This window comes from Penicillium robsamsonii (assembly GCF_028829455.1).
Source record: "Penicillium robsamsonii strain IBT 29466 chromosome Unknown utg000002l_segment0_segment0, whole genome shotgun sequence".
In the NCBI taxonomy this organism is placed as follows: Eukaryota; Fungi; Ascomycota; class Eurotiomycetes; order Eurotiales; family Aspergillaceae; genus Penicillium; species Penicillium robsamsonii.
Window position 1 is genome coordinate 1,419,038 of NW_026643220.1, and position 27,789 is coordinate 1,446,826.

At 49.1% G+C, this 27,789-nt stretch overlaps 12 protein-coding genes across 12 annotated transcripts; 6 read left to right on the forward strand and 6 right to left on the reverse strand.

Moving 5' to 3' along the window:
- Nucleotides 1-286: 286 nt before the first annotated feature.
- Nucleotides 287-3,212, reverse strand: N7447_003801 (Aim21 family protein; the record flags this gene model as incomplete). Its single annotated transcript, XM_057228076.1, has 2 exons — nucleotides 287-2,238; nucleotides 2,291-3,212. The coding sequence occupies 2 exons, from the start codon at nucleotides 3,210-3,212 to the stop codon at nucleotides 287-289; spliced, it is 2,874 nt and encodes a 957-aa protein (XP_057087417.1).
- Nucleotides 3,213-5,253: 2,041 nt separating this feature from the next.
- On the reverse strand, nucleotides 5,254-6,004 carry N7447_003802 (Tvp18 family protein; the record flags this gene model as incomplete). Its single annotated transcript, XM_057228077.1, has 4 exons — nucleotides 5,254-5,554; nucleotides 5,610-5,705; nucleotides 5,890-5,905; nucleotides 5,968-6,004. The coding sequence occupies 4 exons, from the start codon at nucleotides 6,002-6,004 to the stop codon at nucleotides 5,254-5,256; spliced, it is 450 nt and encodes a 149-aa protein (XP_057087418.1).
- A 1,394-nt stretch (nucleotides 6,005-7,398) lies between these two features.
- N7447_003803 (uncharacterized protein) lies at nucleotides 7,399-7,700 on the forward strand (the record flags this gene model as incomplete). The annotated part of the gene is made up of 2 exons (XM_057228078.1): nucleotides 7,399-7,411; nucleotides 7,435-7,700. The coding sequence occupies 2 exons, from the start codon at nucleotides 7,399-7,401 to the stop codon at nucleotides 7,698-7,700; spliced, it is 279 nt and encodes a 92-aa protein (XP_057087419.1).
- A 1,556-nt stretch (nucleotides 7,701-9,256) lies between these two features.
- On the forward strand, nucleotides 9,257-11,283 carry N7447_003804 (allantoate permease family MFS transporter; the record flags this gene model as incomplete). Its single annotated transcript, XM_057228079.1, has 9 exons — nucleotides 9,257-9,572; nucleotides 9,641-9,756; nucleotides 9,822-9,888; nucleotides 9,963-10,102; nucleotides 10,164-10,440; nucleotides 10,496-10,596; nucleotides 10,649-10,838; nucleotides 10,890-11,003; nucleotides 11,063-11,283. 9 exons carry the CDS (start codon nucleotides 9,257-9,259, stop codon nucleotides 11,281-11,283), a joined length of 1,542 nt encoding a protein of 513 aa, XP_057087420.1.
- A 1,229-nt stretch (nucleotides 11,284-12,512) lies between these two features.
- On the forward strand, nucleotides 12,513-13,367 carry N7447_003805 (3-hydroxyacyl-CoA dehydrogenase family protein; the record flags this gene model as incomplete). The annotated part of the gene is made up of 1 exon (XM_057228080.1): nucleotides 12,513-13,367. One exon carries the CDS (start codon nucleotides 12,513-12,515, stop codon nucleotides 13,365-13,367), a length of 855 nt encoding a protein of 284 aa, XP_057087421.1.
- A 671-nt stretch (nucleotides 13,368-14,038) lies between these two features.
- N7447_003806 (putative TBC domain protein) lies at nucleotides 14,039-16,793 on the reverse strand (the record flags this gene model as incomplete). Its single annotated transcript, XM_057228081.1, has 2 exons — nucleotides 14,039-14,425; nucleotides 14,481-16,793. The coding sequence occupies 2 exons, from the start codon at nucleotides 16,791-16,793 to the stop codon at nucleotides 14,039-14,041; spliced, it is 2,700 nt and encodes an 899-aa protein (XP_057087422.1).
- Nucleotides 16,794-17,525: 732 nt separating this feature from the next.
- On the reverse strand, nucleotides 17,526-18,954 carry N7447_003807 (Mo25 family protein; the record flags this gene model as incomplete). Its single annotated transcript, XM_057228082.1, has 5 exons — nucleotides 18,800-18,954; nucleotides 18,684-18,744; nucleotides 18,140-18,618; nucleotides 17,813-18,085; nucleotides 17,526-17,756 (listed from the first exon to the last, which is right to left on the reverse strand). The coding sequence occupies exons 1-5, from the start codon at nucleotides 18,902-18,904 to the stop codon at nucleotides 17,526-17,528; spliced, it is 1,149 nt and encodes a 382-aa protein (XP_057087423.1). The 5' UTR covers nucleotides 18,905-18,954.
- Nucleotides 18,955-19,193: 239 nt separating this feature from the next.
- On the forward strand, nucleotides 19,194-21,017 carry N7447_003808 (protein arginine methyltransferase RmtB; the record flags this gene model as incomplete). The annotated part of the gene is made up of 4 exons (XM_057228083.1): nucleotides 19,194-19,431; nucleotides 19,499-19,912; nucleotides 19,965-20,202; nucleotides 20,255-21,017. The coding sequence occupies 4 exons, from the start codon at nucleotides 19,194-19,196 to the stop codon at nucleotides 21,015-21,017; spliced, it is 1,653 nt and encodes a 550-aa protein (XP_057087424.1).
- Nucleotides 21,018-21,215: 198 nt separating this feature from the next.
- On the reverse strand, nucleotides 21,216-22,341 carry N7447_003809 (uncharacterized protein; the record flags this gene model as incomplete). The annotated part of the gene is made up of 2 exons (XM_057228084.1): nucleotides 21,216-22,272; nucleotides 22,334-22,341. 2 exons carry the CDS (start codon nucleotides 22,339-22,341, stop codon nucleotides 21,216-21,218), a joined length of 1,065 nt encoding a protein of 354 aa, XP_057087425.1.
- A 351-nt stretch (nucleotides 22,342-22,692) lies between these two features.
- Nucleotides 22,693-25,308, forward strand: N7447_003810 (AAA family ATPase SEC18; the record flags this gene model as incomplete). The annotated part of the gene is made up of 3 exons (XM_057228085.1): nucleotides 22,693-23,033; nucleotides 23,083-23,398; nucleotides 23,446-25,308. 3 exons carry the CDS (start codon nucleotides 22,693-22,695, stop codon nucleotides 25,306-25,308), a joined length of 2,520 nt encoding a protein of 839 aa, XP_057087426.1.
- Nucleotides 25,309-26,113: 805 nt separating this feature from the next.
- Nucleotides 26,114-26,985, reverse strand: N7447_003811 (KxDL motif-containing protein; the record flags this gene model as incomplete). Its single annotated transcript, XM_057228086.1, has 3 exons — nucleotides 26,114-26,195; nucleotides 26,381-26,533; nucleotides 26,678-26,985. The coding sequence occupies 3 exons, from the start codon at nucleotides 26,983-26,985 to the stop codon at nucleotides 26,114-26,116; spliced, it is 543 nt and encodes a 180-aa protein (XP_057087427.1).
- A 113-nt stretch (nucleotides 26,986-27,098) lies between these two features.
- On the forward strand, nucleotides 27,099-27,524 carry N7447_003812 (uncharacterized protein; the record flags this gene model as incomplete). The annotated part of the gene is made up of 1 exon (XM_057228087.1): nucleotides 27,099-27,524. One exon carries the CDS (start codon nucleotides 27,099-27,101, stop codon nucleotides 27,522-27,524), a length of 426 nt encoding a protein of 141 aa, XP_057087428.1.
- Between the last annotated feature and the right edge of the window lie 265 nt (nucleotides 27,525-27,789).

The following is a 27,789-nucleotide window of genomic DNA, read 5'->3' on the forward strand; positions in this document are numbered from 1 at the left end:
TTTTGTAGTCATCTAGAACCTTGAGGCCGCGGCGGTGTTTTGCTTGATCTGATGTATACTAGGGTAGACCAACCTAGCTGGGTCCTGAAGTGGATGAGAAGAATTACAAAGTAGTACAGCCATCTACATAAAAAGCTAAAGAAGAAGTTTTATCAAATCAAGTAACAAATCATTCATTAAACAAGCAGAAAGGAATACCTAAGGTGTGATCTGGCGATCTGGTGATAAGGGGTTGGACATGAGCGACATCATAGAAAAGCGAGAGATCACCAATCCACACACCCAACTACTGTTCAGAATGAATGCTACCGTCAGAATGTTTCTTGCCATCAGCTGACGCAGGCATGTCTTCCAGGGCATTATCCAGCTTAATCGGAGTCGAGACAGATTCAGGCATCGCCGTGGCAACAACTGCAGGTTCGGAGACTGGCTCAGAGGACTTTGTCACGTTCACATCGTCCTTCTCCTCCTGATTATCTGCAGACTCGGTTGCTATCGGAGACGACTCGGCGGGCTCCGGGATTTCTGCTGGGGCCTGTATAGGTTTGACATCTGCTGTTGTGGTTCTGGGCAAAGTCACGTCCTCCGAAACCTTCGCAACGGGAGATTCAGGCGTTGGGTCAACAGGTTCACCGGCGGTGTTCTTGGCGATCGGAGGGGCCATTGGCTGTGCATCAGGCACCGGTGTTTCTTTCACTACAACGGGATACTTCTTCTCGTTGTCACCAGTCCCAACAACCAGGTTCCCATCCTGGCCGACTTGCCAGACATTCAAAGATTCTGTGATCTTGATCTCTGGAATAGTTGGGAGTCTGGAAATGGGTTTCTCGACGGCTGGCTTTCGTCGTGCTGGGCCGCGGGCTCTTCCCTTGCGAGCATCGCTCAGAGGCTGCTTCTCAACAGGCTCCTCGGGTACCTTTTCTTGAGGCTTGGGCTGCTGTGGACCCAGTTGCAGCCGTGAATTCAAATCAGTGAGGAAGCCTGCCTTCATGGCTGCGATTTTGCTTCCGCCGGGACGAGCAGGGATTGCGGGCTTGGCTTTGACTGCAGGGGCCTCTTTCGGGGCCTCTTTCAGGGCCTCGGCGGTGCTTGCTGGGGCCTGAGAACCAGACTTAGCGGGACGGACAGGGACCTGGGGCTTGGGTCTATCTGGGATTGATGGAGGTTGACGCTTCTCAGTCGGTGAGGTAGACTGAGACTGTCTCTGCGGGCGCGGGGGAATCCCAGGCTTGGAAGGTACTTCTGGGCTTTTCAATTCTTCTTTTGCGGGCTCAACTGTGGTCACCAGCTGGTGACTATCGGGAGCATCTTCCCAAATATCTCTACTAGGGAAACGCTGTTTCAAATTGTCTGGCCGCGGAGGGGCCCTATCACTGACGCTCTCGCCTTCCAGGATGTGGGTCGCCACCTGATGTGAGTCGACGCTGGTGCTCTGCATTCTGCGTGTGGCCTCTTGTTCAGGTGTTTCGAAGATTTCGGAAGAGTCTCGCTTAGGCAGATCTGGAGTGGTGACGGTGGCATGAAGCTGCAGACTATTAGGGGTATCCTCCCAAATATCCTGGCTAGGGAATCTATGCTTCAATGCGTCCGGTCTCTTCTTGAAACGATCCGCAGCTGACACGACTTTCTCTTTCTTAGCATCATCTTCAGGGAACAGTGGCTCATACTCGTCGACGTCTTCGAGCGGTGTATGCGTATCCTCACGCGAGTCATAGCGGGTCAGCACCGGGAGTTGACCTTGCGCGCTTGCTGATCGACTGTTGGAACGACTGTGGAGACTAGGGGTCCGACTGCGACCATCATCTTCGAAGCTTCCCCGACGATCAAATGTCGGCGAGACGGCGGGATGTAAGTATGCCGACTCAGGGCGCACTTCGTCCGCAGCTAGAATTGGCTCCTCCTCTTCCTCGGCGTTCTCAAATGTTGGCGCATGCTCTTCCAACGCCGGGGTCGGGGCAAATCCGTCGGGGTGGTGTAAAGGATGCATCGGGTCATCTACATGGATCACGCCACCCTCACGATGTCCGTGCGAACTGGATCCACGGCGACGTAGTGGGCTTGCGGTGGTTTCCGTCTGCACCCCCTCTGAGGGGAAACTCATTTGTCGAAGTGGTGACTCGACAGTCGGCTGGCTTTCGAGTCGAGCGTCAGGAGGAGAAACAATTGAATGAATGTACTCGTCGGATGCGATATACCCGACCTCCTCTTCAGGGGTGCCCACAACTGTTGGGGAAGTACCTGTCCACAACATTAGCTTTCAAACGACAGCGCAATTGCTCAAAATACTCACCAAGACCGGAACCGGTCTGGGCGGAGCTTCGAACAATCTTGTTCAGATCGTCGCTACTCATTGCCCAATCAGGACGCGGAGTGCCGACACCAGGACCATATTGTCCTTCTTCCTTCACAAATTCATCGGGATGCTTTTCATACCAAGCCTTTTCAAACTTATCGGGATGCTGAACACCATGTCCATGTAACCCATAGCTACCAGGGGGCAGGGAAGAGTCGCGAACACTACGAGTGCGGTTGTGATTACGGCTCGACCGCTGCGAGCCTTGTTCGAGGAACGGGCTAGGGGATGGTGCCTGGACGTCACCGGCATTGGGGTACATGGGCACGCGGAAGCCCTGCTCTTCTCCGATATGGGTAGAGAGCCGACGTTCATTGGATGCAGTTGAGGATTCGGCACGTGTGTCACTCGCTCTGGAATATAGTGAACGACTTGGGCGTTCTTGTTCCTCACGAGCAGGCGAAACACCACGGCCTAGTCCTGCCGCGGCGGCCTGGCGAGAGTCAGTGCGGGTGACAGCCTGAACCTTTGCTTCAGCACTTGAAGTTGGCAACGACGGTCTCGGTGCATGGATCTTGAGATCACTGCTAACATTGCGAGTCTCTGCGGGGGTCTGGTGATGGCTATCCGACATGTTTCCTGGGTCGAGATCCGCATATTCAATGCCCTCCTCGCCGAGAGACGGTATTGTAACGCTGGGAGGACGTGGGGGCAGATCATTTGAAATGGTATGGCTCATGCTAGGACCGGTCCATTCATTGAACGGCGAAGGTGCATAGCTACCACGCATGGGCGAAACGGAACGGTCATTGCGGCGGTTGCCCGGGCGAGGTGGGATCTTGGGCATTTCTATCGACGACGACGGTTGTGGAGATCGAGCCGGTCGAGGAGGGATGACCGGAGCAGCTTTGGTTGACATGATGAAGTGCTGGGAGCTGTTAACAAGTTAGCAGCTGCCTAACCAGATACCCCACGGGTACACTTGGCCCTGTGCGGGCTGGAACAAAATGGATACAGATGCACGGTCCCAACCAACATGCAGGAATTCACGCAACCATCAGCTACTATGGATATGTATCAAATTGATGCAAGACTCCTAAGAGTAACCCGGTCCACGCAACTGATAAGAGCATACTTAATTGATTTGCTTACCCAGATATGATGAGAACCAATTTCAGTCCAATTGGAACAACAGTCAAAATGCGCAATTAAAAGCAGATAATTGAAGCAATTCCGGAACTGAGTTTTGGGGAAGAGAGATGATGTATGTTCTTTCTGCCACCTGGGCCTGACGTCTGACCGCAGATGGTATTATAATACGGTATCATTACAGGTTACATAGGAGCCAACTAGATCGATTTATTACATTGAACGCCCCGCTGATGAGATCAGTATAGGCCTTGATTTTTGATCTTGAGGCATTTTTTTAGACTTTATACTTTTTACTGCAAATGGCTATCGGCGGTCAAAATTGTTCTTAAAATACATATTAATGCCTCGTTTTTGTAGCATTACAGTGTGTTGTACGCGGCAGTGGCCAAACCGTTTCAGTTTCAGACCTATAACACCAGGCATGTTCTTCTCCTATATTGTATAAGATATCTAAAAAAAACTTACGGCCTTGAGGTATATTGATATGAAGTCTAGAACTTCATATCGGAGTTTTCTTTGACCTTTTACTTCTCTAGGACTGATAAGATGATTTCCCTGTGGTTGGATTGGCTGGCCAGACCGAGTCGGTGAACTGTCGTTCTCCGCATCGCATCATCGCTATCTATACTTTACGCTACATATACACTTCACTCTTCGCTTCATTCTATGAACATCCATGCCTTGATTAACGTTTCTTTCCTGAGCACTCTCACTCTCTGATTATGTCTTTCTTTCAATATTGACATTCACCTAACTCACTAAGATACACCGATCTGACGTTGAGATCCACTCTAACCGAAACAGCGAGAATACCCGCCAAAAATTGATCACCAGGCTAAAAGAATTTGCGGGGTAACATGACCTGTGACCAAGATTTCAATGTCCATCCCACCCCTTGCGCCACGTTCCTGGGCTGAGCTATCTATAATTCAAGCCAGAATGGTGGCTTGTCTCGTTTCAGGGCTGGACAAATTGCATCCGTCTTCCCTGGCCAACTGGACGGGTTCCGAGGTTGTCAGCACACGAATTGCTAGATTTGTGAAGCATAGAGTGTAGGTACATACGATGTACAACATACGTGGTCTCGGATCAGTCTATGGTTAAAATCTAAGACTGGCTACAGCAAATACATCGTAACCTACCTATATTCCCACCTACTCCTATTGGTGGAACTCTTTCAGGGCGAAGCGGGTATAGATGCACTTCCAACCATATATGTATTAGTCTTGGGTTGAGTATCACACACATAGCGAGTAACTACTGCCTAATGGGCCTGGGCTTTGTGACCTTACTAGGTACCCAAGTGTGGGAGTCGACGCTACAGAAATGGGGGGTTGTCCACGTGCTTCTGCGCCCCCGAGGGATCCGAAGAGCTTCCACTTCACTAGGTCTACAACATATAGCTAAATTTATGCAGAGTCTAGTATGATATTCCGATTGAATTAAGGTTGGTCAATGAATACACTCTTTAAGATAGTAATCAGAAGGCCTATCCTGGCGGACGCAGTCCACAAAATGAAAGGAAAGCACGGATATATCTGCTGTAGGAACGCTCATCGACTTTGAAAATAGACATGTCCAGCAGGATCATCCTGAAGCAAACTGAGACATACAAGTACAGGACAATAAAAACACAAAACTATTTCATAGCGCATCCCAACGCATGCCGCCCAAATGGCAGGTTATCCTTGCACCATCTGTATCGAGCATCTCGTGTCGTACAATCCTCCAATCACCAGTATTAATCCCAAAATGGGTCCAGCTGGTATAGAACAAGGCAGGGACAACTCGGCGTGAATGTCAAGCCATTAGACAATCATCTGTGCAACTCCCTGGCCACCTAGGGTCTTGCTACCAACAAATTCTTGTTTCGTCAGGGCTGCGAGTGCATAGAACACAGCCGCAATGAGAAGGAAGACGGCACCAGCAATCAAGCTAGAAGCCCGTTCCGCAAGACTGATGAGTTGGACACCACCAAGGACGGCGTAGATGAGGGAGCGCATCCAGTTGGTTGTAAAACGGCGGATAAAGGTGTCAAATTTAGAGGATGTGGGACAAATTCGGAGGAGGAAGGGCACTTCTATGAAGAGAATGACAAATGCCGATGCACTGAAACGGGTTAGGCTTTGCAATGAATCGGCGGAAAATAAATGCGACTACTCACATGCTGATGATACTGATGATAATCAGGACCACGTTGAATGAAAAGATGTTCGCAATTCCTAGCGCAAGGCAAAGGATAATACACAGCACACCCGTCCTAGTTATTTCGTTAGACCGATCTCTTTATATGCGGAACTAATTTTCGAGAGAGCCATTGAGGAACCACCGCACGAGGTAGCAAACGCGGTTCGGTCTTTCCATCAAAGCTCTCAGTGCTCTCCTGTGAGAGTATTCAAGCTTGCAAAAGCACGGAGTGTTGGAAGGTAACGCAGTAGACTAACCATTGTCCATAGATGCCTAGAAAAGGACAGCAAGGTTAGCAGATTGAGATATTGGCGTTGCAGAATCCGGGTACCTACTGAAATTTCGCGATCGAAGCTCCTCGCCTAGCGACATGGTGGGCTAGCAAAAATAATCTGGGGAAAATAAGAGCCGAAGATCAAAGATGGAGGATGCGCGGATGATCAGAGGTGTCAAGAGGGTCCGGCAAAGTGTACACGCGGATTATCCAGGGCGGTCAAAGGATCGAAAACAAACAAAACGGGCAGCAACGATCAATATTGAACTATTCCAAGGTTGAACGACGAAGTGAATGCAAAGTCTGGGGATATGACGATGCGAATCTGCAGTGTTCTAAATGTTCCAACGTTCTAAACGTTGCTTTTGATACGATCATTCCGAGGTACCCCCTATTACTAGGCAGACGCCAATCGTCAACATTATTGACTTTGCAAAGAGGCTATGGCCCCAATATAGTCAAGTCTATATTTCTACTTGGTTCAATACATAATATATCGATAGTCTATCTGAATTAATGGAAGAACCTGGGAAAAAAAACTAGGTTTTGATCCCCACATAAGCGATGAACCCACCATGCAACATCTTGACTTAGGTTTCTGGCTGCAAATTCTTGCAAGTCTGCCTTCTTTTCGTTAAATATGCTGAAAAAAAGAACAGAGGGCACGGTTGGTTCTATACAAAGCAAGATTGGCTCTATATCTCATTGCCCTGAAGAAAAGGTCTGGTCTACTAATCGTGCCAAGCGCCCAACACACACCTGTGTTGGTGCGGCCCATTAGATGCAAATTTCCCATAAGATGCAAAATGTATCTTTTGTATGGCTTGCATATACAAAAGATACTTATACATTTTATGAATTATCTCAACCAAATATTACGAGAGGTCGACAGCGAAGCGTATTGCTCGAAGTTTGGTTGACTCTTCGCACTCTGTGGAAACCATTCTGAAAGGCATTTCCACGAAGGAGGCGGAGGTGGAAAAGATTGCTCAAACCGTTCAAACCGAGATATTGAAAGAGAAATCTGATCAATTGGGACAGTCTCTTAAAGTATATCAAAATGAAGGACGCTCATCTGTTGAATCTTTGAAGAATCTTTTCCATTCACTTGAAGCATCGCTGATTCGCCTCAGTGACCCGCTTGTGTAGTTTCAAGAGTTACTGGATCTGCAAGAGCGCGCAGATTTCTCATGTGGCTTTTAAATGAAAGCTATAAACTACAACACGAGACTACATACAAGGAAGTTATCCCAGGAACCGCACATCGGATTTTATCTCACAAGGAGTATCAATCGTGGCAAGCGTTAAGTGTGTGTTCAAATCTTTGGGTCCATGAGATTCTGGGTTATGGGAAGACTAAACTCGCCTCCGTCATCATTCAGCAACACTTGGACTCTGCTCGGCGTGATTGATTGGGCCGAAGCCGAGATTGCTCCATTCGGTATAAATCTCTACGCTCATGATCGTTTGATAAGTAAGATCCACTTAAAACATGGCTGGTCCAGGTATGATGATTATCGCCTTTTAGATGAGATATTCTGGAGCACGTTCAGTCAAGAAACCGGAGTGGATAATGAAACGATCAAAACCATCAAAGCCGCAAGGATTGCTGGAGTACTGTTGTGGCTTGGCTTCACAAGTCGTCTTCCGAATGAGCCGATGCCAGTACCGATTTCTGATGATGATGAAAGTGGAGCATATGGCATGCGTGATCTAGACGGGCTTTTGATTAATCCAACTACGAGGTTCACGGACTTGGTATGCTTGGTTGAACTAGGAGAAAAGAGAATGTGAAAATGACTAGCCAACTGGATGCAAACATAGCACCAAAGTGTATACATGCGAAGGGTTCAATGTCCAACCCAAGGTCTCAATGGGTTCCACGTGAGTGGTTGTGGTATATAGGGGCGAACAACCATACTCCGGTGGCACAACAGCAACTCGACGGCTGGACTTAACTAAAAATAAGGACCGTAAGCTACCACGATTCTTTTCTCCCCAAAATACAATGCATCTCACCCTCACATCCGTCTTAGCCTTGCTCTTTCTGCAAACCCAAGCTCTACCTACAAATGACACTCTTGAAACCTTCGTGATTCTCGCATTCCTATCCGTTTCCTTAGACTCGAACTACAGGCTTTGTACCCAGAGTCATCAGCCCGCTACTCTCGCTTGCCTGTCGTAGGTATGTACGTATATCACTGTTTAGTTTGATAATTGATCTTCTCATTGAGACTAACTGTTATACTCACCGACCATCCGCAGAACCCTTCAAATGCGAGTGTATGTGCCCCCATCAGTTCTACCAGCCCTCTTCTCGAGTGGTACGCACGTAGGGAGTTTGATGCCATTACGCTTCGGTGCACTGAACATGCTTTTCAGCCAGGTTGCTGGAGTTGTTGCCTCGATATTGCTCCTGTCTTTTTGGGACATATGTTGGCTTATCCCCAAACTAGAGCAGCATCAGAACAGTGGTTTGTGGAAACCAATCGAGAGGAACATCATGGCCCAGCATCTCATTCATCTGGGGGATAGGACAGCTAGACGGGGTTCGTAGTGTCTTGTACCTCATATCCCGAACTGTATTGCTGGTACCCCAAATGTATAGATACTGGATCTAAGTTAGTGTGCAGTAACCTTCTAATGAATACTAAACAAGAGTAGACGGCCGCATGTGCGGCCTTGTGATGTATTTTTAGTAGTGTTTTTTGGTGGCTTTTTTTTCTCGGATATTTATTTTGCAACATAGCTGTCTTTCAGATATGTTGTCCCCCTTCTCAGTTATATCTAGAAAGGAGGAAAAAAACATACCTTGTTCAAGAGACCTTTCTATGTATATGTAACCTTTGATCGGCACGTCCAAAGGTAAAACATGCTTTCTGTTTAGGATCCTTATCGAGAATCCATCAGATCTTTCCCCCTCTCTGAATCATGCCATCAAGTAGTTCTTACGCCATAATATCGTATAGAACTGGATATTAAATTGAAAGGATCCAGCGCCCACTTGTTGTGCCCCGAGTAAGCGGGGGGAAACGGTGTGCTCATATATCCATTGTACTCACTACTCCGAACAAGTCCTTGATATGATGTGCTATGTGAGCGGTTAGAGCTCTAAAAGCCATAGCAATGCAAAGCTTACCACTCGATATGGAGGTTGGTTTTCAAAGCCCAATAAATCACCGAGGCTCAATGTCTTGATATGGAATACCCCTCATGCCAAGGGATGATCCCCCAGTTTTCGGACTTACCCCGGGTTACACTATACCCTTTTCAAGGGATAGGTATAAATACCCGCGGAATGATGTCCGCTGTGACCGATTCTCTTTTTCTCTCATTTCTCTTTGCCCGTCATGGTTGATTCAAAGGACACGGAGAAGCCCTCCTCCCTACACCAATTCGAGAATACACCCGTCCGAGATTCCCCATACAGCACCGATCTCAAGCAAGATGGGCTAGTTGTAGACGCGGAAGCCTCTAGCCTCGGCCCAGTAACCTTTGAGGGAGTTGATGAAAATGCTGTCCTCCGGAAGATGGACATTCGTCTCATTCCCATGCTGAGCATGCTATATTTGTTGGCCTTCCTGGACCGCGGGAATATCGGCAATGCGAAGATTGAGGGGCTTGTTGACGATCTCCATATGACGGGACCGCAATACAATTGGACTTGTATGACGAATCCCTTCGCTTGCTGAGTTCCATAAAAGAATGGCCAATTGACACATGTTGGTGGGTAGTGACCGTCTTCTTCTTTACCTACTGCGTCTTTGAACTGCCGAGCAATCTCCTGCTGAAGAAGTTAAGACCCTCGAGATGGCTTCCGTTGATCATGATTGCTTGGGGGATTGTTATGGTGAGCACTCACCTTACTCGAGAGTCGTCTTAAGCAGCACTTAACGATGGAAATTCTACAAACAGACTCTGATGGGGGTTGTCAACAATTACGGCGGATTGCTCGCAACCCGTCTGTGTTTGGGCATTGCAGGTATGTTGATCTATATCCCATCCCAACCTCCACCTTGTTTTTGTCATGGCTAACAATGTAATGAAACAAAATAGAAGCCGGCTTGTACCCTGGTGTGGCATATTACATTACACTCTGGTACCCACGTCATCGAGCACAATTCAGACAGGCGCTCTTCTTCAGCGCCGCCAGTGTTGCCGGTGCATTCTCTGGACTTCTTGCGTACGGTATCGCTGTAGGTGCTCTACCCACCGACGGCAAGGACCAATTTTACTAATGTATCTCGAAAACCCTAGAAAATGGACGGTGTGGGTGGATATGCTGGCTGGAGATGGATCTTCATTCTTGAAGGTCTTCTTACGGTTCTTGTGGCACTGATAGCCCCATTTGCAATTCACGACTCTCCGGAAACTGCCAGCTTTTTGACCGAAGAAGAGCGTCGATTTGTGATCCACAGTTTGCGGATTCAAAACTCGGTAGACTCGCGCGAAATTGATCAAACGAATGATAAGTTCGAAATGCGCTATGTCATTGAGGCTTTCACCGACTGGCAAATGTGGCTGGGCCTATTCAGTGAGTTCTGTTTGTTTCTGGGTATTCAAGGTATCATTGACTGATTCGTGCAAAGTGTACTGGGGTATTACCTGTCCGCTCTACGGCATTTCTCTTTTCCTTCCTTCGATCATCAAGGATCTAGGCTATAAGTCTTCGACTGCTCAGCTCCTTACTGTAAGCTCACTGTGTCACTGAAGTACTGAATTGAAGATTAACACCATATTAGGTACCAATTTATATCACTGCAGCAGTTGTGGCTGTTATTGCAGCGTGGGTATCAGACAGACGCAAGGAACGATCCCCATTCATTCTCTTCTTCATGGGCATGATTGGTGCCGGCTTTATCATCTGTCTCGCATCTACTGGGCGGGGAGTCCCAGGGGTTATGTACTTTGGTATCTTCGTAGCGGTCGTCGGTAAGTACACCCGTGCTACAGATATATACTCAGCTAACACAATACCAAAAGGAATCTATCCAGCATTCCCCGGAAATGTCACATGGCTTAGTGTCAACATGGCAGGCGACTACAAGCGAGCCGCCGGCATGGCCATTTACATTGGACTAGGAAACCTGGCAGGAGGTAAGGATAGCGCATCAAGTACGAGTTTGAGATTCAAACTAACGGTCCGCACTCAACAGCTATGTCCTCAAACTTCTACCGTGCTCAAGATGCGCCGAATTACATCCTTGGACACTCCCTTGAGCTTGCTTTCGTTGTCGTGGGCATGATAGCGGCTGTCATTCTGCGTATGGCGTACCAGCGTATTAACCGTAAACGGGATGCTATGGATCCTTCCGAGTATCCCGAGAATCCTGACTCGCTGGGTGATCGTTCTCCGTTATTCAGGTACATGCTTTAAGGTGAGGCGAGGGTCCCCAGGTTTATGATTGGATGATAAAGATTGAACGGGCCATGGAGTATGCTCAGATTACGTTACATTCCTCTTTGGGTGTTCCCTTAATATACATATCTCTCTCTTTCAACTTCTATATACATACACATAAGAGTAGAGACGGCTTTCCTAGGTATATCTTCTATATAGTGGATCTTATAGAAACACAGCCAGCATTAGCTTTTATTTGGCCTTAATTAAATAAGATATAGAATGCGCAGTCAATACCTCCAGGGCTTACCCAAGATTGAGAAGCTCATCAGGACCCTGAGTTGATGAAAAAGAAAACCGAGAGATAAATATATTATCAGATCCAACTTGCTACTCTCCCTTCCCAACACCTAAATCCAGATCAGAGCTATTTAGAAGCCCACCACGCCCTCATGCCCACATGTGCACCTATATGTACCTTCTGTATCTGGCACAGCTGGTTCGTTCCTTCTCTCAGTCACTCCCCTCTCTGATTTCCCAGACATTTTCAACACTTGTCTTACCCACTCGTCTCTACCAAGTCCAACTGACGGACATGACCTTCCAGATACGCCAGAAAATTGCTATCGACTGAAAGACCCAAAGCCCAGCACGGATCGTGCTTAACCTCGTGTGCATCCTCAGTCCATGGTGCCATGGATACACACAGATTATCGAAATCGACAATCGTTTGAAGAGAGCGCCCACCTACAACTCTCCACGCCTTGCGGAGTCGCACGGGTGACTAGGTCCAGAGATATTCCAATTTATAAAGGACCCAACATTTGCGACACCCTTGTTCTCAATTCCGCCCAAGCAGACATGCTGTACCCAGCACTATATCTTCGGGGCGCTCACCAGTCGAGGATATGATCCGAACTATATGCCAATAAATGTCCTACTAAAACTCATTTAGATAGAGGCTCGACCTTGCCTGTACATTATTAAGTATCGAACACACCAAGGTTAATGATCCCAAGCTGTGCCTCCCGAGTGTTCACTATAGTTCACAAAGCCTTTGGTCCCCAATATAAGATTCTTCAGCCACTCAGCCACATTAATCCTCAGAGTTAGATCATTGCGGGAATAGCTCCGACATTCGATCATTATGCTATCATAGCATAAGCTCTGCCTCAACTAACCCAATGGCCATAATGACTATCACTCAAGACCTTATCCTACACGGGCCGCCTCCCATCTACAGAACCTCCAATTTCCGAAACAAAATGCCATCAAGCCCATGGACCAAACCCGACACAAGCACCCGCCCAATCGCCGTAATCGGCGGCGGCGTGATGGGCCGAAGAATCAGCATGATGTGGATATCCTCCGGCTTTACCGTAATCCTATGCGAGAAATCAAGGGAGTCCGACAACGCAGTGGGCTACATACAAGCACACGAAGCCGAGCAAGCCGCCAAACAAGGCACATCGCCCGCCGAGCTGAAGACAACAACCTCGTTAGAAGAAGCCGTCTCGAACGCATGGATGGTCATCGAAGCCATCCCGGAGAAGCTGCAGATGAAGATCGATCTCCTAGCGGAGATAGACAAGATCGCCCCACCGGACTGTGTAATCGCCAGCAACTCGTCGTCGCTGCGGTCTAGCCAGATGATCGTGAAGACGGAGAAGAATTACCGCATCTGCAACGGTCACTACTACATGCCGCCAGAGCAGACGTACTTCGAGGTGATGTCGTGTGGATACACGGATCCTAATATCTTTCCGTTTTTGACGGAGAAGGCTGCTCAGGCTGGGTTCACGCCTGTACATGCCAAGGTTGACTCTACGGGGCTTGTGTTCAATCGCATTTGGGCGGCGATCAAGCGTGAGGTTTTGCTTGTGATGGCTGAGGGTGTGAGTGATGGTCAGACCATTGATGAGATGTTCAGGGGCTGGTTCAAGGCTGAAAAGGGTCCTTGTCAGATGATGGACACTGTTGGGTTGGATACTGTGTACAATATTGAGACTGTGTATACGCAACAACGCGGTCTGGACTCCACTGCCATGGATTGGCTGAAGGAGAATTATGTTGACAAGGGCAATTTGGGTGCCAAAAAGGGAAAGGGTTTACTTGGATAAAGCTTATTATAGATTGTTTTTTGGAAGCTACAATACGAAAGTGTTCTAGAAGAGATTATTGAAACCGCAGTTCTGAGTCTAGAGCGGAGTGATGAGACGTGACCAACTGAAGCCATTGAATTATTGGGTATAAGATAAATCGGTACTCTCGCCCCCGGGATTATATAGGATCGATTCGAGTTGCCTCGGACCGTCCAATTATAGCATGACAATAGGGCAGCAAATATTTGAGGAAAAACACGATTTGAACCAATAGGTGGCTTACAAAAGTGTTGAAGACAGGTAAGAATGAAACGAAATAACCAAAAGAAGGTGACACAGGGCATAAGTATAGGTATCAAGCGTCCAAAGCAAACCGGACAGGGAATCAAGAATCATCAGAAAAATTAGTATCCAGGAGACACAATGAAAGGAAATTAGGCAAGGAAGGTGAAGGTGGATAAGTGGGAGAGTAATCAGAATAGGACCGCAATACATAAGCGCGCTCTGAGAGCTCGGAGGAAAGGGTATAGAGTGAAGGGCATTAGGGACAGGCCCTAGGGTGCGACTGGTAATCATTAGGGTATAGCACACCCATAGGGCCAATTAATGTAAAGGGGGTTCGGCAGCGAAGAAATTAGCCAAACAAGATTGGAGACGAACGCGCGAAGCATTGTCCAGAGAAACAATAATTAAGAGGCTTTCCTGCGACGATGGACTTTCCATTCCGCTTTAGCGACACGCATGAACATTTCGGTGTCTTTTATGGGAACCCAGCTGGTGAGAACTTTCATGATATTCTCAAAGTCGGACTCGAGGATGATATCACGCATGCCATCAATAAGGGCAGCAGATGAAGCATGCAAGACGTCAAGTCCTTGACCAAATGTCCTTGGGTTATCAGGAAGGGGCGATTTGTTCTTTCCTAAGGTTGCGGGACGGCCAGTATTGTCTTCGGCATCTCCAAGGAGCATGAAGACATCCCACACCCGAAGTTGAGCCGGGAAGGGGATCGAGTAATTAAAGAGAGTAAGGTACCAGCGAGTGCCATAGGCTGTGGGTGGGATTCCGACCTCGTTCTGCAAAATTATGCGTTAGTAGACACTCGTCATTTTTGGAGCAAAATTGACTTACCAGTTTCGCGGCCACTTCACCTCCAGCGAGCCACTCTCGTTCAAAGTCTGCCAAGGCCTCCATTAGACCAGCAAATCCGCATTTGTACAGCTCTTCCAGACCTCGCAGCTGCCACAATCTGACGAGCATAATAAAAGAATGTTCCTCGTCGTAATACGCCAGTAATGTAGCCGCGAGAGTTGCCATTCCCTGTACGTAGCCCGTGTCAGGGAAATATAGTGACATAGCGTGAAGGACACGGAACAATAGTCTTTGGCCACCCCGATAGCGTCTCCGAAACATGATATGACTGGAGATAGTCCGCGGGACATCGATATCAATCTGGACATCGTCCGGCGATGAGATATACTGGAGCTCATTGTAGGCTTCGATGAGCTCGTCCGCAGGCGGGCTTCCCTTGTGGCGTCGAGCACTGGCTTCAAGGAATGAGTACCAGGCAGTTGACCGCCATCGATCTGGAATGCCTTTCCAAGTTCGCTCAATCAGTTTTGAGCTCTGAGTATCGAACTCAAAGGTCATACCGCCGCCGTCCTTGGACTTCTTGGTCGGCTTGGCCATCTTGGTCCACTTGTCTTCACGCTGCCACTCCTTCCTTCGCATTGCGCGAGTAATCGGCGCATCTTCATTCTCGCCAGCAGATGGAGTGGGCAGAGTGAGCATGTCAGCCGCCTCATCCTTGGCTTTTCGGTCTCGGTTGTGAGGCAGATGATTGGTCGCCGTACGCAAGCGGGATGTCGTACGGCGCAATGGTGGACCATAGTTGCTTTGTGATGAAGATGGACGGGCGCCCAGGGAACTTTGGGATATTTTGCGGACTAGAGACGGACCGTTGAAAGAACGGTTGCTGGCCGGAGCGGTTGGTGGGCGAATTGAACGTTTCCGCCGAGGTGTTTCAGAAGCCAGCAGAAGGCTGGTCGTGACTCGCTGGAGCGGGTTGATCTCGGAGCCCTTGGCGTTCTTTGCAGGTCGAATGAAGCCATACCGATCGACTTCTTCTGCGCCGACATTTTGCCAATATTCAGCACCACCTGCTAACTCCTGGGTTTCCCTCTTAATTCGGACGCGCTCCACTTCAGCAGAGGCCCTTGGTTTTGTTCCATTTCCAGTTTTATTCGTCTGAGCAGCGAGTGTTTCAGAGGTTTCAGTATCCGGGGCTGCACCTTCTTCCCACAAGACCCCGTGTTCGGAGGCCAATGCTTTCGCAACCTCGGAGTCGGTAACATTCTCTTCGCCCTTCTCATACATCAGCCGAACTCGCCGGGACAGCATGTCTTCGTCTGCCGATATTGCTCTGCTCGGAAGACTAGTCTGCCTCGGGCGAAGAGTGCCCTGGGGTTTGGTGCGTCGTGGAACAGCTTTCGGCATTCCCTTTTCTCCTTCGGACTGGCTTATGATATTCGGAGGGGGCGGAGCAATTTTAGATCCCTGTCGGTCCAACCGTTGATCACAAGTATCTTCCGATGTTTCCTGAGCTGGCTGGCCGAGTTCTTGACGGGGTTCCTCCTCTTCTGGCTTTTGCTGGCGCAATTGTTCCGGTTGTTGCTCGAAGTGCTCGCCCAGCTTCTCCTGGGGCAGTTGTTCTGGTTGCTGCTCGAAGTGCTCGTCCAATTTCTTCTTGGGCGGTTGTTGTAGTGGCTGCTCGAAGTGCTCGTCCAGCTTCTCCCGGGGCATTTGGTCTGGTTGCTGGTCGGGGTGCTCTCCAAGCTTCCCCTGAGGTGGCATTGGGTGCGGACGTGTCGCCTGACCCTTGATCAGACTTCCACGATTGGAAAACTTCATCGACTTATCCAAACCATCCAAAGAGGCTTTCGGTATATCCAAGGGGATACCAGTGAAGGAGTGCTCGATTTGAGGCACTGGCGGAGCCTCTTCCAAGCCAAGTTTCCTCTCCATTTCGAGTGACCGTTTCCTTAAACCACCCCACTTCCTTTCTGACCATCGAGAGCCCGGCCTTGAGCCCGGCCTTGAGCCTGGCCGCGAGCTGGGACGGGAACCTGGTTCATTCACAACAATGCTGGGCACGCTGCGCAAGGAGGGCGCGCCCTCCGACCGAATTGTTCGAGTTTCATCTCCAACGGACACGGATGGCACGAGCCGCGAGAACATAAGCGCGGATGCATGATCATGACTTGGACCAGACGCAGCGCTTGTGCTTAAAGATCGGCCATTGGAGGCTATTGGCGCATCGGCTGTGGGCACCGAGCCCGGCTGGATTGCAAGAGGGGCGTCGGTATTTTCAAACGGCACCGCGTGAATTATCGGATTGGACTCCGACCGGTCGGGCGATAACGATGCAGAAACCTCATTCACCATTATCCCGGCATGACTTGCGAATCCGCGCGTGGGCTAGAATCGCGTGAAAGAAAGGAGCGTAGGAGGCGAAGGGGGTAGAGGGGATATTAAGCGAAAATCTTGGATCAAAGTAGAAAGGAGCGACAAGGGGAAAAATCACAAGGGAAGTTCAAAACAGAATCTCCATTAAAATTGAGAGAAGATACCTTGAGTGGAGTTATTTTGGGTCGGTCTTGGCGCTCTTCAAGGAAGTTTCAATATTCCAATGGAATTCAGGGTGGTTACGTGTAATTACATGTAACTATACATGATTATATTGTAGGTACATGTACCTATATATCTTACCATTTATTAGTTCAAGTTCTCCATGTACTTCCCTGTCTCTCCCAAAATAGACATCAAGGGGTTTGTCCCACTTTGGGCCGCCTGTGGATCGTGGGAGAACAAGGAGTATGGTGGAGTACGCTAGTTCCCAGGTACTTAGATTATGCCCAACGGTGGAACATCAGGTAATGTGCTTAATTGTATCTGTGTCTACCCAGTGAACAACACAGAGTAGATGCAATTGAAACCAATCCCCCTATACGCCCCCAAATATCCAAGACGCGTGGAACTCCTGTAGCCGAGGCTTGGGTAACCATCAGCTGTCAATGCATTCAATGCAGTCAAAAAAGTGAAACCCCAGCTAGAACCAGCGTGAAAAAAAGCATCATAAGGGCGTGAAGTGGTCGAGCCAGTAGAGTTAGATCCAGCTCAAGCCATAGCAGCTGTGTGAGCTGATGGTGAGTGAGTTGGTCGAGCCCGATCCACAGGCTCTTTGGGTAAGAGTTCGATCTGACGGACCAGGAAGCTCTTCTCATCCGTAAATTGATCGTCGTCAGTTCGGTCCTCTAGGAATTTAGGCAAAAACCTCAACAGTCGATCACGGTTATTGATCAGAATTCGTTGCACTGCCACAGATTTGGTCGGGTTGGCCACAAACACCTAATTCCTTGTCAGCGCGAGCCCTCGTCTGTTTTGCGATTCGAGGGCATCTTTACCTTGAACACATGAAACCCTTCGTACTGCACCATTTTGCGATCATCCCGCAGCAGTTTCATGCATAATTTGAGATTATCTCCACTCTCCACATATGCCATCATCACATTGTAGTTCGCACGGTCCAATAGGATCTCCCCAAGAAGCTTGATGCTTTGACGCTTGGTCACATACGAGTCCGAGTGGACCAGAATGTTATTGAATCGCCCAAAGAATAGTTCAAAGTTGGTTGCCAGATACGAAGTCACGAGGCTCTTATGGCGGGTCAAAATCTCCTGTGAAAGATATGTCAGCTAACTATCATCAATCGTCATCGTTCTGGACCTTACCCTGAATGTGGTGAATGCATCTGCGCTGACTTCGAAATTGCTCTTGTCTATCCAATCAAAGAATCTCCAGAACACACCATCTCCCCTTTGCGGGTGGTTGGGTTTCACTTCTGATAGTCGTATGGCAGATTCTCCTTCACTGGATTGATCATACAGCACGATAGCGGTGATGACGTCGAATTTCAATGCCTCTCGGAGAATGACACCACATGGCATTGCACTTTGACTCTGCATGTAGCCTCGACATAACTCGACAATGATTTCTGGTCGATGGTGGACAAGGTACGATATGACGGGAGGATCTTTTTCCATTCCATATGAATTAGGCCGGAATCGAAGGATATGAGAGAATACGGTCTGGGTGTCTTTTCTGGCTTCGAAGGGAAGCAAATGGATGCTCTTAGATAGATCAAAGAGTAGATCTTCTTGCAGGGTTGCTTGTACAAGTGCATGGACTTGATCCACTGATGCGGCGACCTCTAAAGAAGATCATTGTGTTAGTTCCTTGATATTGTGCCTTGGATATTACTTCCAGGAGACTAACCTGGTGTTCCTTGTACTATCACCTTCATTTGACTGAGCTGCTTAGCCAGCTCCTCCTCAGCCTGGTGCATGCGTTAATCGGATTGTTCCCTCTATATTTCATGTCTCCAAACAAACCTTGGGAGCATTCTGGGAGTCATGGATCCTCAGTAATAATTCCTTCGTTGTCCGGACGATATCAGCAGGTTGCCGCGACCGGCCGCGATTGAAAAAGAAAGCCATAGTGAGATGGGGAGAATATGCGGGAAATTGAGAAAGAAACTGGTGATTAAAGCGACATGGGGTAAGTTATAATCTCAACGAGAGAATCGAGATCGAGTCACAAGGGGAAGCAAATGTGATGTATTCGATTGCCAGTTGCGAATAAACAAATCGGGGCGGGGCAACGGGGCCTTTCTGCCTGAGGCAGCAATCGATAACGGATTTTTTTTTTCTGTATCAAAAATGTTATCTTCTGCCCCTCCCCCTCAGTAGAAACAATTTGTTATTGGCCGTATAAGTCAATAAAGGCATGTCTGCTCCCAATGCCGTGAACCCACCCGTGGGTGAGAGTTTCCCTGACTCACACTCAGTATCGGATTCGTCCGACTCCAGCAACGAGGAGGGCTGGGAAGATGTCGAAGCCGATGAGGAGTCGCAGCCTGTGGTTGGCCTTTTCAATAACCAGGTCTTCCCCGATGCGCGCTCAATGCTGAAGGAGTGCAAGGAAAAGTACAATTTTGATCTGCTGAAGATTCAGAAGGACCTTGGTGCGTCCATCTTTTACTCTTGCGCGGGGCTCAGCAATCGAAGCTAACAATTTTTTTTCGCTTCTAGATCTAGATTTCCTCGACAACATCAAGTTGGTCAATTACATCCGCACCGAAGTCAAGAACGGAAACAACACCCCCGATGTTTCGTCCAAGTCCAACTTTGAGGATGATGTCTACCTCAAGCCCGTTTTGGAGGACGACGCTCTCTTGTATAGCTTGGACGACCTTGCCGAAGAACAGGCCGAAGACGCTGTGGCTGGCACCGAGACAAACCGACAGGTTCTCGAACTCCAGGAGAACTTGGAGCGGTTGCAGACCCAATTCTCTGAATACCGGATTGCTGTGCAGCAGTCGATGGATGACCAATTGTCGAAGGAGGATGAGAAGCTTGCTGAATCCAACCCGCAGCCCTCGGCCAAGGCTATCGACAGACACCAGGATGCCGAGGATGGATACTTCGTCTCGTACTCTTACAACGGTAGGATCCCTCACTCAACTGATTATGCATATTATGCTAACATAGTCTAAAGGCATTCATGAATCTATGCTCAAGGACACTATCCGTACCGACTCTTACCGTGATTTCGTCTACGAAAACAAGCATGTTTTCAAGGACAAGGTTGTTCTTGATGTCGGCTGTGGCACTGGTATTTTGTCCATGTTCTGTGCCAAAGCTGGCGCAAAGAAGGTCATTGCTGTGGACAACTCGAACATCATTGACCGAGCCAAGGAAATCGTCCATGACAATGGCCTTGAAGATGTGATCACGTAAGGACCCATAATCATCCTTAGTAAAAAGACAGCACTGACTTTACCCCAGATGTATCCGTGGCAAGATCGAAGAGGTTACTTTGCCCGTCGAGAAGGTCGACATCATCATCTCTGAATGGATGGGTTACGGTCTCCTTTTCGAGGCCATGTTTGATTCCGTCATCTACGCCAGAGATCGTTACCTCGCTCCTGGTGGTCTTATGGCCCCTTCGCACGCTACTCTGCGCCTTGCTCCTTATGCTGACCCTGATTTCATCGCGTCTCACATCTCGTTCTGGCACAATGTCTACGGTTTCAAGATGGACAGCATGCTTCACAAGATTTACGATGAAGCTATCGTCCGCAGCAACCAGCCCACGACTGTTGTCGGAGATGCTCCCATTTTCTTGACACTTCCGCTCCACACCATCACTGTGGAGGAGCTGTCGTTCTTGAAGGAATTCCAGGTCACTTTGAACCAGGATGTCGATGCATTGGATGGATGGATTATCTGGTTCGACATTTTCTTTATGCCCTCCAGAGAGTCTGTTCTGCCCGAGAATGCCCTTCCCGAGGATATGCAAAAGAAGGGAATCGTCTCATTCACCACTGGACCTCATGGAACCGAGACCCATTGGCAGCAGACTGTCCTTCTCATTGACCATGCCAAGGACGATGCCAAGCAAGGTTCTCGTGCCTTGAAGAAGGGCCAGGTTATCACCGGCAAGATCGGTTATGAGAAGACTGAGAAGGGTTCTCGGGGAGTGGACATCAGTGTCCAGTGGGAGTCCGATGCGAATGAGAAGGGAGTCCAACTTTGGAGCCTCCAATAGGATCGAGCGATCTTTTGATACGTTTTCTGATGAACTAAAAGAGATATGACTACCCATATAAAAAAGGACGGCAATCTATTATCTAAGTGTCGTTTATTTGACCCAGTGAATGTAAAAATGATTTGCATTTAGGAACAAGAATGTAATGGGTATCAACGTAGTAATTTGAGTCATGATCTCGTAGCACAAATGGAACATTTAAGATTGATTCTTTGCTTCAGGATGTTTTTCCCGCCTGGCAGCCTCAGAACTCTCATCGTGACGATGACGATGACTGCGATGAGAAGAGTGGTGACGAGAGCGATGGCGAGAGTGATGATGAGAGCGATCTCGACTTCGATGGCGACGATGATGCCTGTCAGAACTTCTTCGGTCCTTCTCGCGTTCTATGCCCGGCGCATCCAGTTTGAACCCATCGAGATCGTCCACTGACGGGGATCGTCTTCGCCGATGGCTTGATTGCCGTGCTTCTTCAGTCTTCAAAGCTTCGATCTCTCGTTGCTTTTCATCATTCCACCGTTTCCGTTCCTGTTCTGTTGTTTTCAACTGGCGCACACCCCGCTTGATGGCTGCAAGTGGATCATTCGCACTCATACGAGCCTGTGTCCTCTCTTTGCGCCTTGGGTCCTCGTTGCCCCACACGTCTTTCTCGGGCATTGACCCTGGCGCTGTTGCGTTTTGTTCTGCGGAGGAATACCACGGTTTCTGGCCGATAGTCTCCTTGAAGCCTGCGGCGTTCGAGAACCTCATTGTGTATTGATCCTCATAGCTGCGTTTCTTCCGTGCCGTCTCGGCCTCCGCTTCGGGATTTTTCTCTGTCTTAGCACTTGCGACTGGGAACAGATTGATATGGCCAGCCTTGTCTAGAATCGGTGCTTGTGCTGTATCAGCCTTGCGAGAGGCGAGCATCAACTCTTCTCGCTTAGCAATTGCCTGTGCCGCATCCTCCCGAGCGTATCGTATATCTCGATCCGTATCATCTTCCCCGGCAACCCGCCTTCTCTTACGAAATCCTCCGGCGTCGCTGGCCGGCTTTCTGTCTGATCGAGCCCCCGGTTGCGACGACAAGGAGGGCGCAGGTGGAGGTGTAGGCGGACGTTCGCCGCGAAGAATTTTTATCCTGCGTTCAGCATCTACCTCTTGCATGACACGTTCATCTTCTTCCTCGCGGGCTTTTGCCTGCGCCTCGTCGCGCCTGACACGGGCGACATTATCGACGTTGTAGACGTTCCATGATTTCTTGCCAAGGAGATGGCTATTCAAAGATTAGCGGGTTTTGCAGTTATTATAAAATTGAATGAAAAAACTCCACTTACAGAGGCATCTTGGAAACTGCCGACCCTTGCGTGGAAGTTGAGGCTCGATAGCAAAGAGCTGGTCTTATCGATAATGACGTCCCCACGGCCCGACGCTGTTCCCGGGGGTGGCTAAATGCCCCATCGACAGCTTTACGGCTCCAACTCTCTTCTCTTCTTCATATTTGTTGCTTTGGATATCATCACATGCAGTCAATTCTTGAATACTAATCTTTGAGGATTGACATCAATCACCTGCGCTGCAGAGCCGACTGACTTGCACAGTTGCCTGTTCCTTTCCCGACACTGTGTCGCTAAGACAATAACGTCAACGGTTTTCAACTCACCCTCTGTGATAAGCGATACCTAAAGGGTTCATTATGTTCAATCGCAGCAATCTCCCTGCGAATCCGTTCAGCTCCAGCGGACAGCCGTCCCCGCAGGGCTACTCGAACCCCAACCAAGCACCCCCACGGTACGATACCGATCCCTCCCCCTCGTGCAGTGCAGGCTATGCAGCTCCTATCCACGATGGCGATGTGCCGATGACTGATGTATATGATGATTTAAGGGGTTACGGGGGCCCACCTCCACCAGGCGGCAGACCGCCGCCGCAGCAACAGATGCCTTCTAGGATGCAGTCCGGACAAAGAGGTGGAGGCCAGACATGGACTCTTCATCCAAGCAAGAGTCCCAACGAAAACTACACTTTTGGGAACCTGTGAGTATTTTCTGACTGCCTTTTATTTTCAGTGGCTAATACACAGCAGCGTCGCTGTTTCGCCGCAAGACATCCCACCCTCACGAGATGGCACCGACGTCCTCCTCCTTATCAATGACTTCTTCGTCTTCTCTGCTCGCCCTCTCGATGGCTTCCCTGCTGGCTATATGAGCATGTCGGACCCCCAACGAACATGGGCCAACATCGGATTGAGAGATGCGATCAAAGTGCAGTTGTACGATCCGTTTAGCCAAGGCGGGCAGGCCTACCTAGGCTCTGCGGATATTGAAGTCAGCTTTGCATCTACCAAGAAGCGGGTTGAAACTCCTTATGACCAGGATGAACTAGCACAGGCAGTGATCAGGGTTAGTCCGCTTCGTCCCCGTCGTGAATACATGCTAACAGGCCCCAGAACTTTGAAAACCAACTATTCTCGCCTGGGCAGAGGATTTTGATGGATAATAAGAGTATCCCACTCTTATTACAGGTCAAGACCGTCCAGCGGGTTGATTTGACATCAGAGAAGCCCGATCTCAGTTCTGGAGAAGTCGAGACTGATCCTACGGCCAGGGGTATTCTAACACGGCACACTCAACTCAACTTTTTCAAGGATACCCAGACCGGTATCAACGTGAAGCCATCTAACCGTCGCCCGGCGGCCAACTCTATCATCCAACCTGGCTTCAAGTTCCAGGATATGGGTATCGGTGGTTTAGACTCTGAGTTCAGTACGATCTTCCGTCGTGCTTTCGCGTCTCGCATTTTCCCCCCTGGTCTGGTTGAGAAACTTGGTATTCAGCACGTCAAGGGTCTCTTGCTTTATGGACCTCCAGGAACGGGTAAAACCCTCATTGCTCGGCAAATCGGAAAGATGCTCAATGCCAGAGAGCCCAAGATTATCAACGGCCCAGAAGTTCTGAACAAGTACGTGGGCCAGTCGGAAGAAAATATCCGAAAGATGTTTGCGGATGCCGAGAAGGAGTATAAAGAAAAGGGTGACGAGAGTGGTCTCCATATCATCATCTTCGATGAGCTAGATGCAGTGTGCAAGCAGCGTGGTAGCTCAGGCGGTGGCACTGGTGTCGGTGATAGCGTGGTCAACCAGCTCCTTTCGAAACTCGATGGTGTGGACCAACTGAACAACATCTTGTTGATCGGTATGACCAACCGAATGGATATGATTGATGAGGCTTTGCTGCGTCCCGGTCGTTTGGAGGTGCACATGGAAATCTCGCTCCCTGACGAGTATGGTCGAAGCCAGATTCTCAACATTCATACCGAGAAGATGCGAAACAATAATGTCATGGATAAGGATGTTGACTTGGCCGAGCTTGCTCACTTGACCAAGAACTTTTCTGGTGCTGAGATCGCTGGTTTGGTCAAATCTGCCTCGTCCTTTGCTTTCTCCCGCCATGTCAAAGTCGGCACTATGGCTAGTATCAACGACGATGTGGTAAACATGAAGGTTAACCGGGCCGATTTCCTTCAATCTCTTGATGAAGTCAAGCCTGCCTTTGGTGTGTCCGAGGAAGAGCTGGCGAGCCGCATTCCCTACGGTATTATCCACTACTCTTCAACCATCAGCGAAATCCTGCGGGAAGGCGAGTTATTCGTCAAGCAGGTTGGTGTGGCTGAGTCAACTCCACTTTTCTCTGTGCTGCTGCATGGTCCTCATAGCAGCGGCAAAACTGCGCTGGCAGCACGCATTGCTATTGACTCCGGCTTCCCCTTCATTAAGTTGATCAGCCCCGAAGACATGGTTGGCTTTAGCGAGCCCGCAAAGATCGCACACATCAGCCGGATCTTTGACAGCGCCTACAAGAGTGCTACAAGTATCGTTGTCGTCGATAACATTGAGCGAATCATTGACTGGGTGCCAATTGGTCCTCGTTTCAGCAACAGTGTGCTTCAAGCTCTCATGGTCTTCCTGCGGAAGCAGCCAACTCACGGACGTCGTCTGTTGGTTCTGGCAACGACAACTGAGCGCGCTTTGATGAAGCAACTAGACATCTACAACTCCTTCAACTCGGACATCATGGTTCCCAATGTTAGTTCATTCGGTGAGCTGCGGTTTATCATGGAAAAATCCGGTGCCTTTGATGCGCAGGAGATCGCGCGAGCTCTCGAATCAGTCGGTGGACTTTCAGATGACGGGCGTTTGAGCGTCGGCATCAAGAAGGTCCTCTTGGGTATTGAAACAGCCAAACAGGATACTGACAAGGTGGGCCGCTTTGTTCGTGTTATCAACCGCGCTATTGAGGAACAGGGTTTCTAGTAAACGTTGCTTATATTGGGGTTTCCACTTGTTGAATATAGCTGGAATTATAACTAGATTAGCTCTGAAGTAAATATTTCCTCGCAATCCCAACTTCGCCTCCCTTGGCATCCTGAAGTTCATCTCCTAGCGAACATCTAGTCCGATACCTAATTAGCATAGTTTATGAGAACTATCGAACGTCATTAACCGCGAACGACTGACACGATGTCATTCCAGCACTGATAATTTGATGGTTCGGTTCAACTTGACGTTTTGTTTATCCAACGGCCAGGTCTCACTGGTGTGTTATGTGACATACTCAAAAGCAAAACACCAAAGGATTGGTATATAAATCAAGAGACGGAGTTCGAAAATACTTTTGAAATTCCAGCCTTTACTTGGCTCGTATTGAATTGTAAGTCACAACCGTTCTGGTGTGTGAGGCCAAGATACACCAGCCTTCAACGTCAAACTCGTAGTTACACAATAATGTACGGCCAGCGATGCTCTGCAACCCTGGAGGGACTCAGGCACACTTCAAAGCCTGATATTACAGGCCTACAGGCAGCAATTCCTAGGCCATACAGAAAAACAGGTAAAACCAATACCATTTAGAGAATGATCTCTACTACACGTCAAGAGAGACAGATTACCTATCCAAGATATACACAAAGACCCAATCAAAAGCGCGCCAAACCCAACGAAGAATCAAAAAAAGCTATAATCCAACTTCCATCCCAATATCTTAATTTTATCCATACCAGGGGTATTTCCCCATCATATCAGTCATCAATAAGCCCATCGCAGCCCAATCCAAGCCCAATCAATAGCCATCATAGGCATACTTCTTCGAAGAGCGACGGTAGTCATCAGGATGGGCCTTCTCAGCCTTAGCCTTCAGGGCACTATTTCCAGCCACGTGTGTCAGCCTTCTAGAAACGCACTCATCGGCGCTAATGGCGCAGGCACGTTGATCGACGTGCACGTGCCAAGCTCACCCGGCGGAGCGGAAGCCCCTGTCGCGGAGCGGAGCGGAACTTGCACGTCCATCGTACCACAGTGACTGGTTTAGGGGGGCGATTTTGCTTACCTGACGCGCTTTTGCGTCCATTCCAGGTCGCGCTTTGTCTCTCGTGCGGTTTTTAGGCCCTCGGTGAAATTCGCACGTGCACCTTTTAATCGGCGTTGTGCGAGAGCTTGTAGCTCGAGGAGTTCTTGCTGCTTTGCGTTCAGTTGTCCAGATCTAAGTTTGCAGGTGCTGTTAGCTTTTTGTGTGCGGTGCAGTATTTCTGATAGATCGTGTTTTGCCAATCACCTCCTGGTAGTGGTGATTGCTGCGAGGTGGGATTGGAAATGCTGATTAAGTGGTGGTTGCAGGGAAACCTACGTCTGCGCTTGTCGTGCCAGACCCTTGTCCAATGGGGTTGGATCATATGCATCCTGCATGCGGTCGCTCAAGACATCCACAACATCGACGCCGGAGTACGATGCGAAGCTGGAGTCGTACTCGCCGGCAGAACTGAAGGTGAGCCCGCCAGAGGAACGACTGCCGGCGGTGGTACTTGCGTCAGAGAAGTCTGGTGGGGAGCCAGAAACTCTGGAAATTGGATATAGAGATGCTGATGCCGGTGCCTTGGATGGTGCATGGTGGTATGGGTAGGCAGCAGGCTGGTAATAGTGACGTTGGGTGGCCATGGCGACGATTGACTGAAACAATAAGTGTTATAGTGAAGCAAACAGGTAGTATGAAGTTCAAGTGGACTTGAGCGAGGTGATATGAAGGAAGAGTATGGGAAGGATATGGAAGAATGTGCAAACGGGCCGAACTAGGAGTGATGGGAAAGGAAGAAGAAGGAAGGACAGTGTCCCCCGGGCCAGACGAGGGATTTTATAACCTTCCGCGGGGAGTCTTCTTTCCGGTGGATGCTCCCATCCTGATGGAGGCGAATGTGATGGCAAGGATTGCGAAGGCCCCGAAGGAGCCATTGGACCAGTCGGGACACATTGACTCGCACCCCTCCCTCTGTACCCCCAATCCCCGAGCTCCGCTGCACGTCTGTCTCCGTATCTGCCCGCCGATTTGCCTCTTGGACCGCCTTGACCCCGCTCAGATGGGAAAAAAAGACTCAATGCGTCTGGCCGAGGACGCTAGCCTTCCTCCACTAGGGTTTCCGCTGTCCAGTGGTGGCTTGGTACAAAATTGGTCTCGATCTACACCCCTCTTCCTGGTCTAAACTTTTGGGTCCAAGGTGCAGATTGGAAGTGTTCAGGGATTGACTAGAAGGACATGGAGGGTAGGTTTGAAGGAGGTTAGGATGGGTGGAGTTAGTGGGAAGGTGAGATATAAATATGGCCATGGCCGTCCTTCCTACTCCCACTTTTCCTTGCCTTTTTTTTTTCTCCATCTCTCATAAATTATCCTTTCCCCCCCCCGCCTCGTTTCCATTGATCTAAATTTTCTTTCTGAAATTCGGGGGCTGGGAATAGGACGATCAAGGT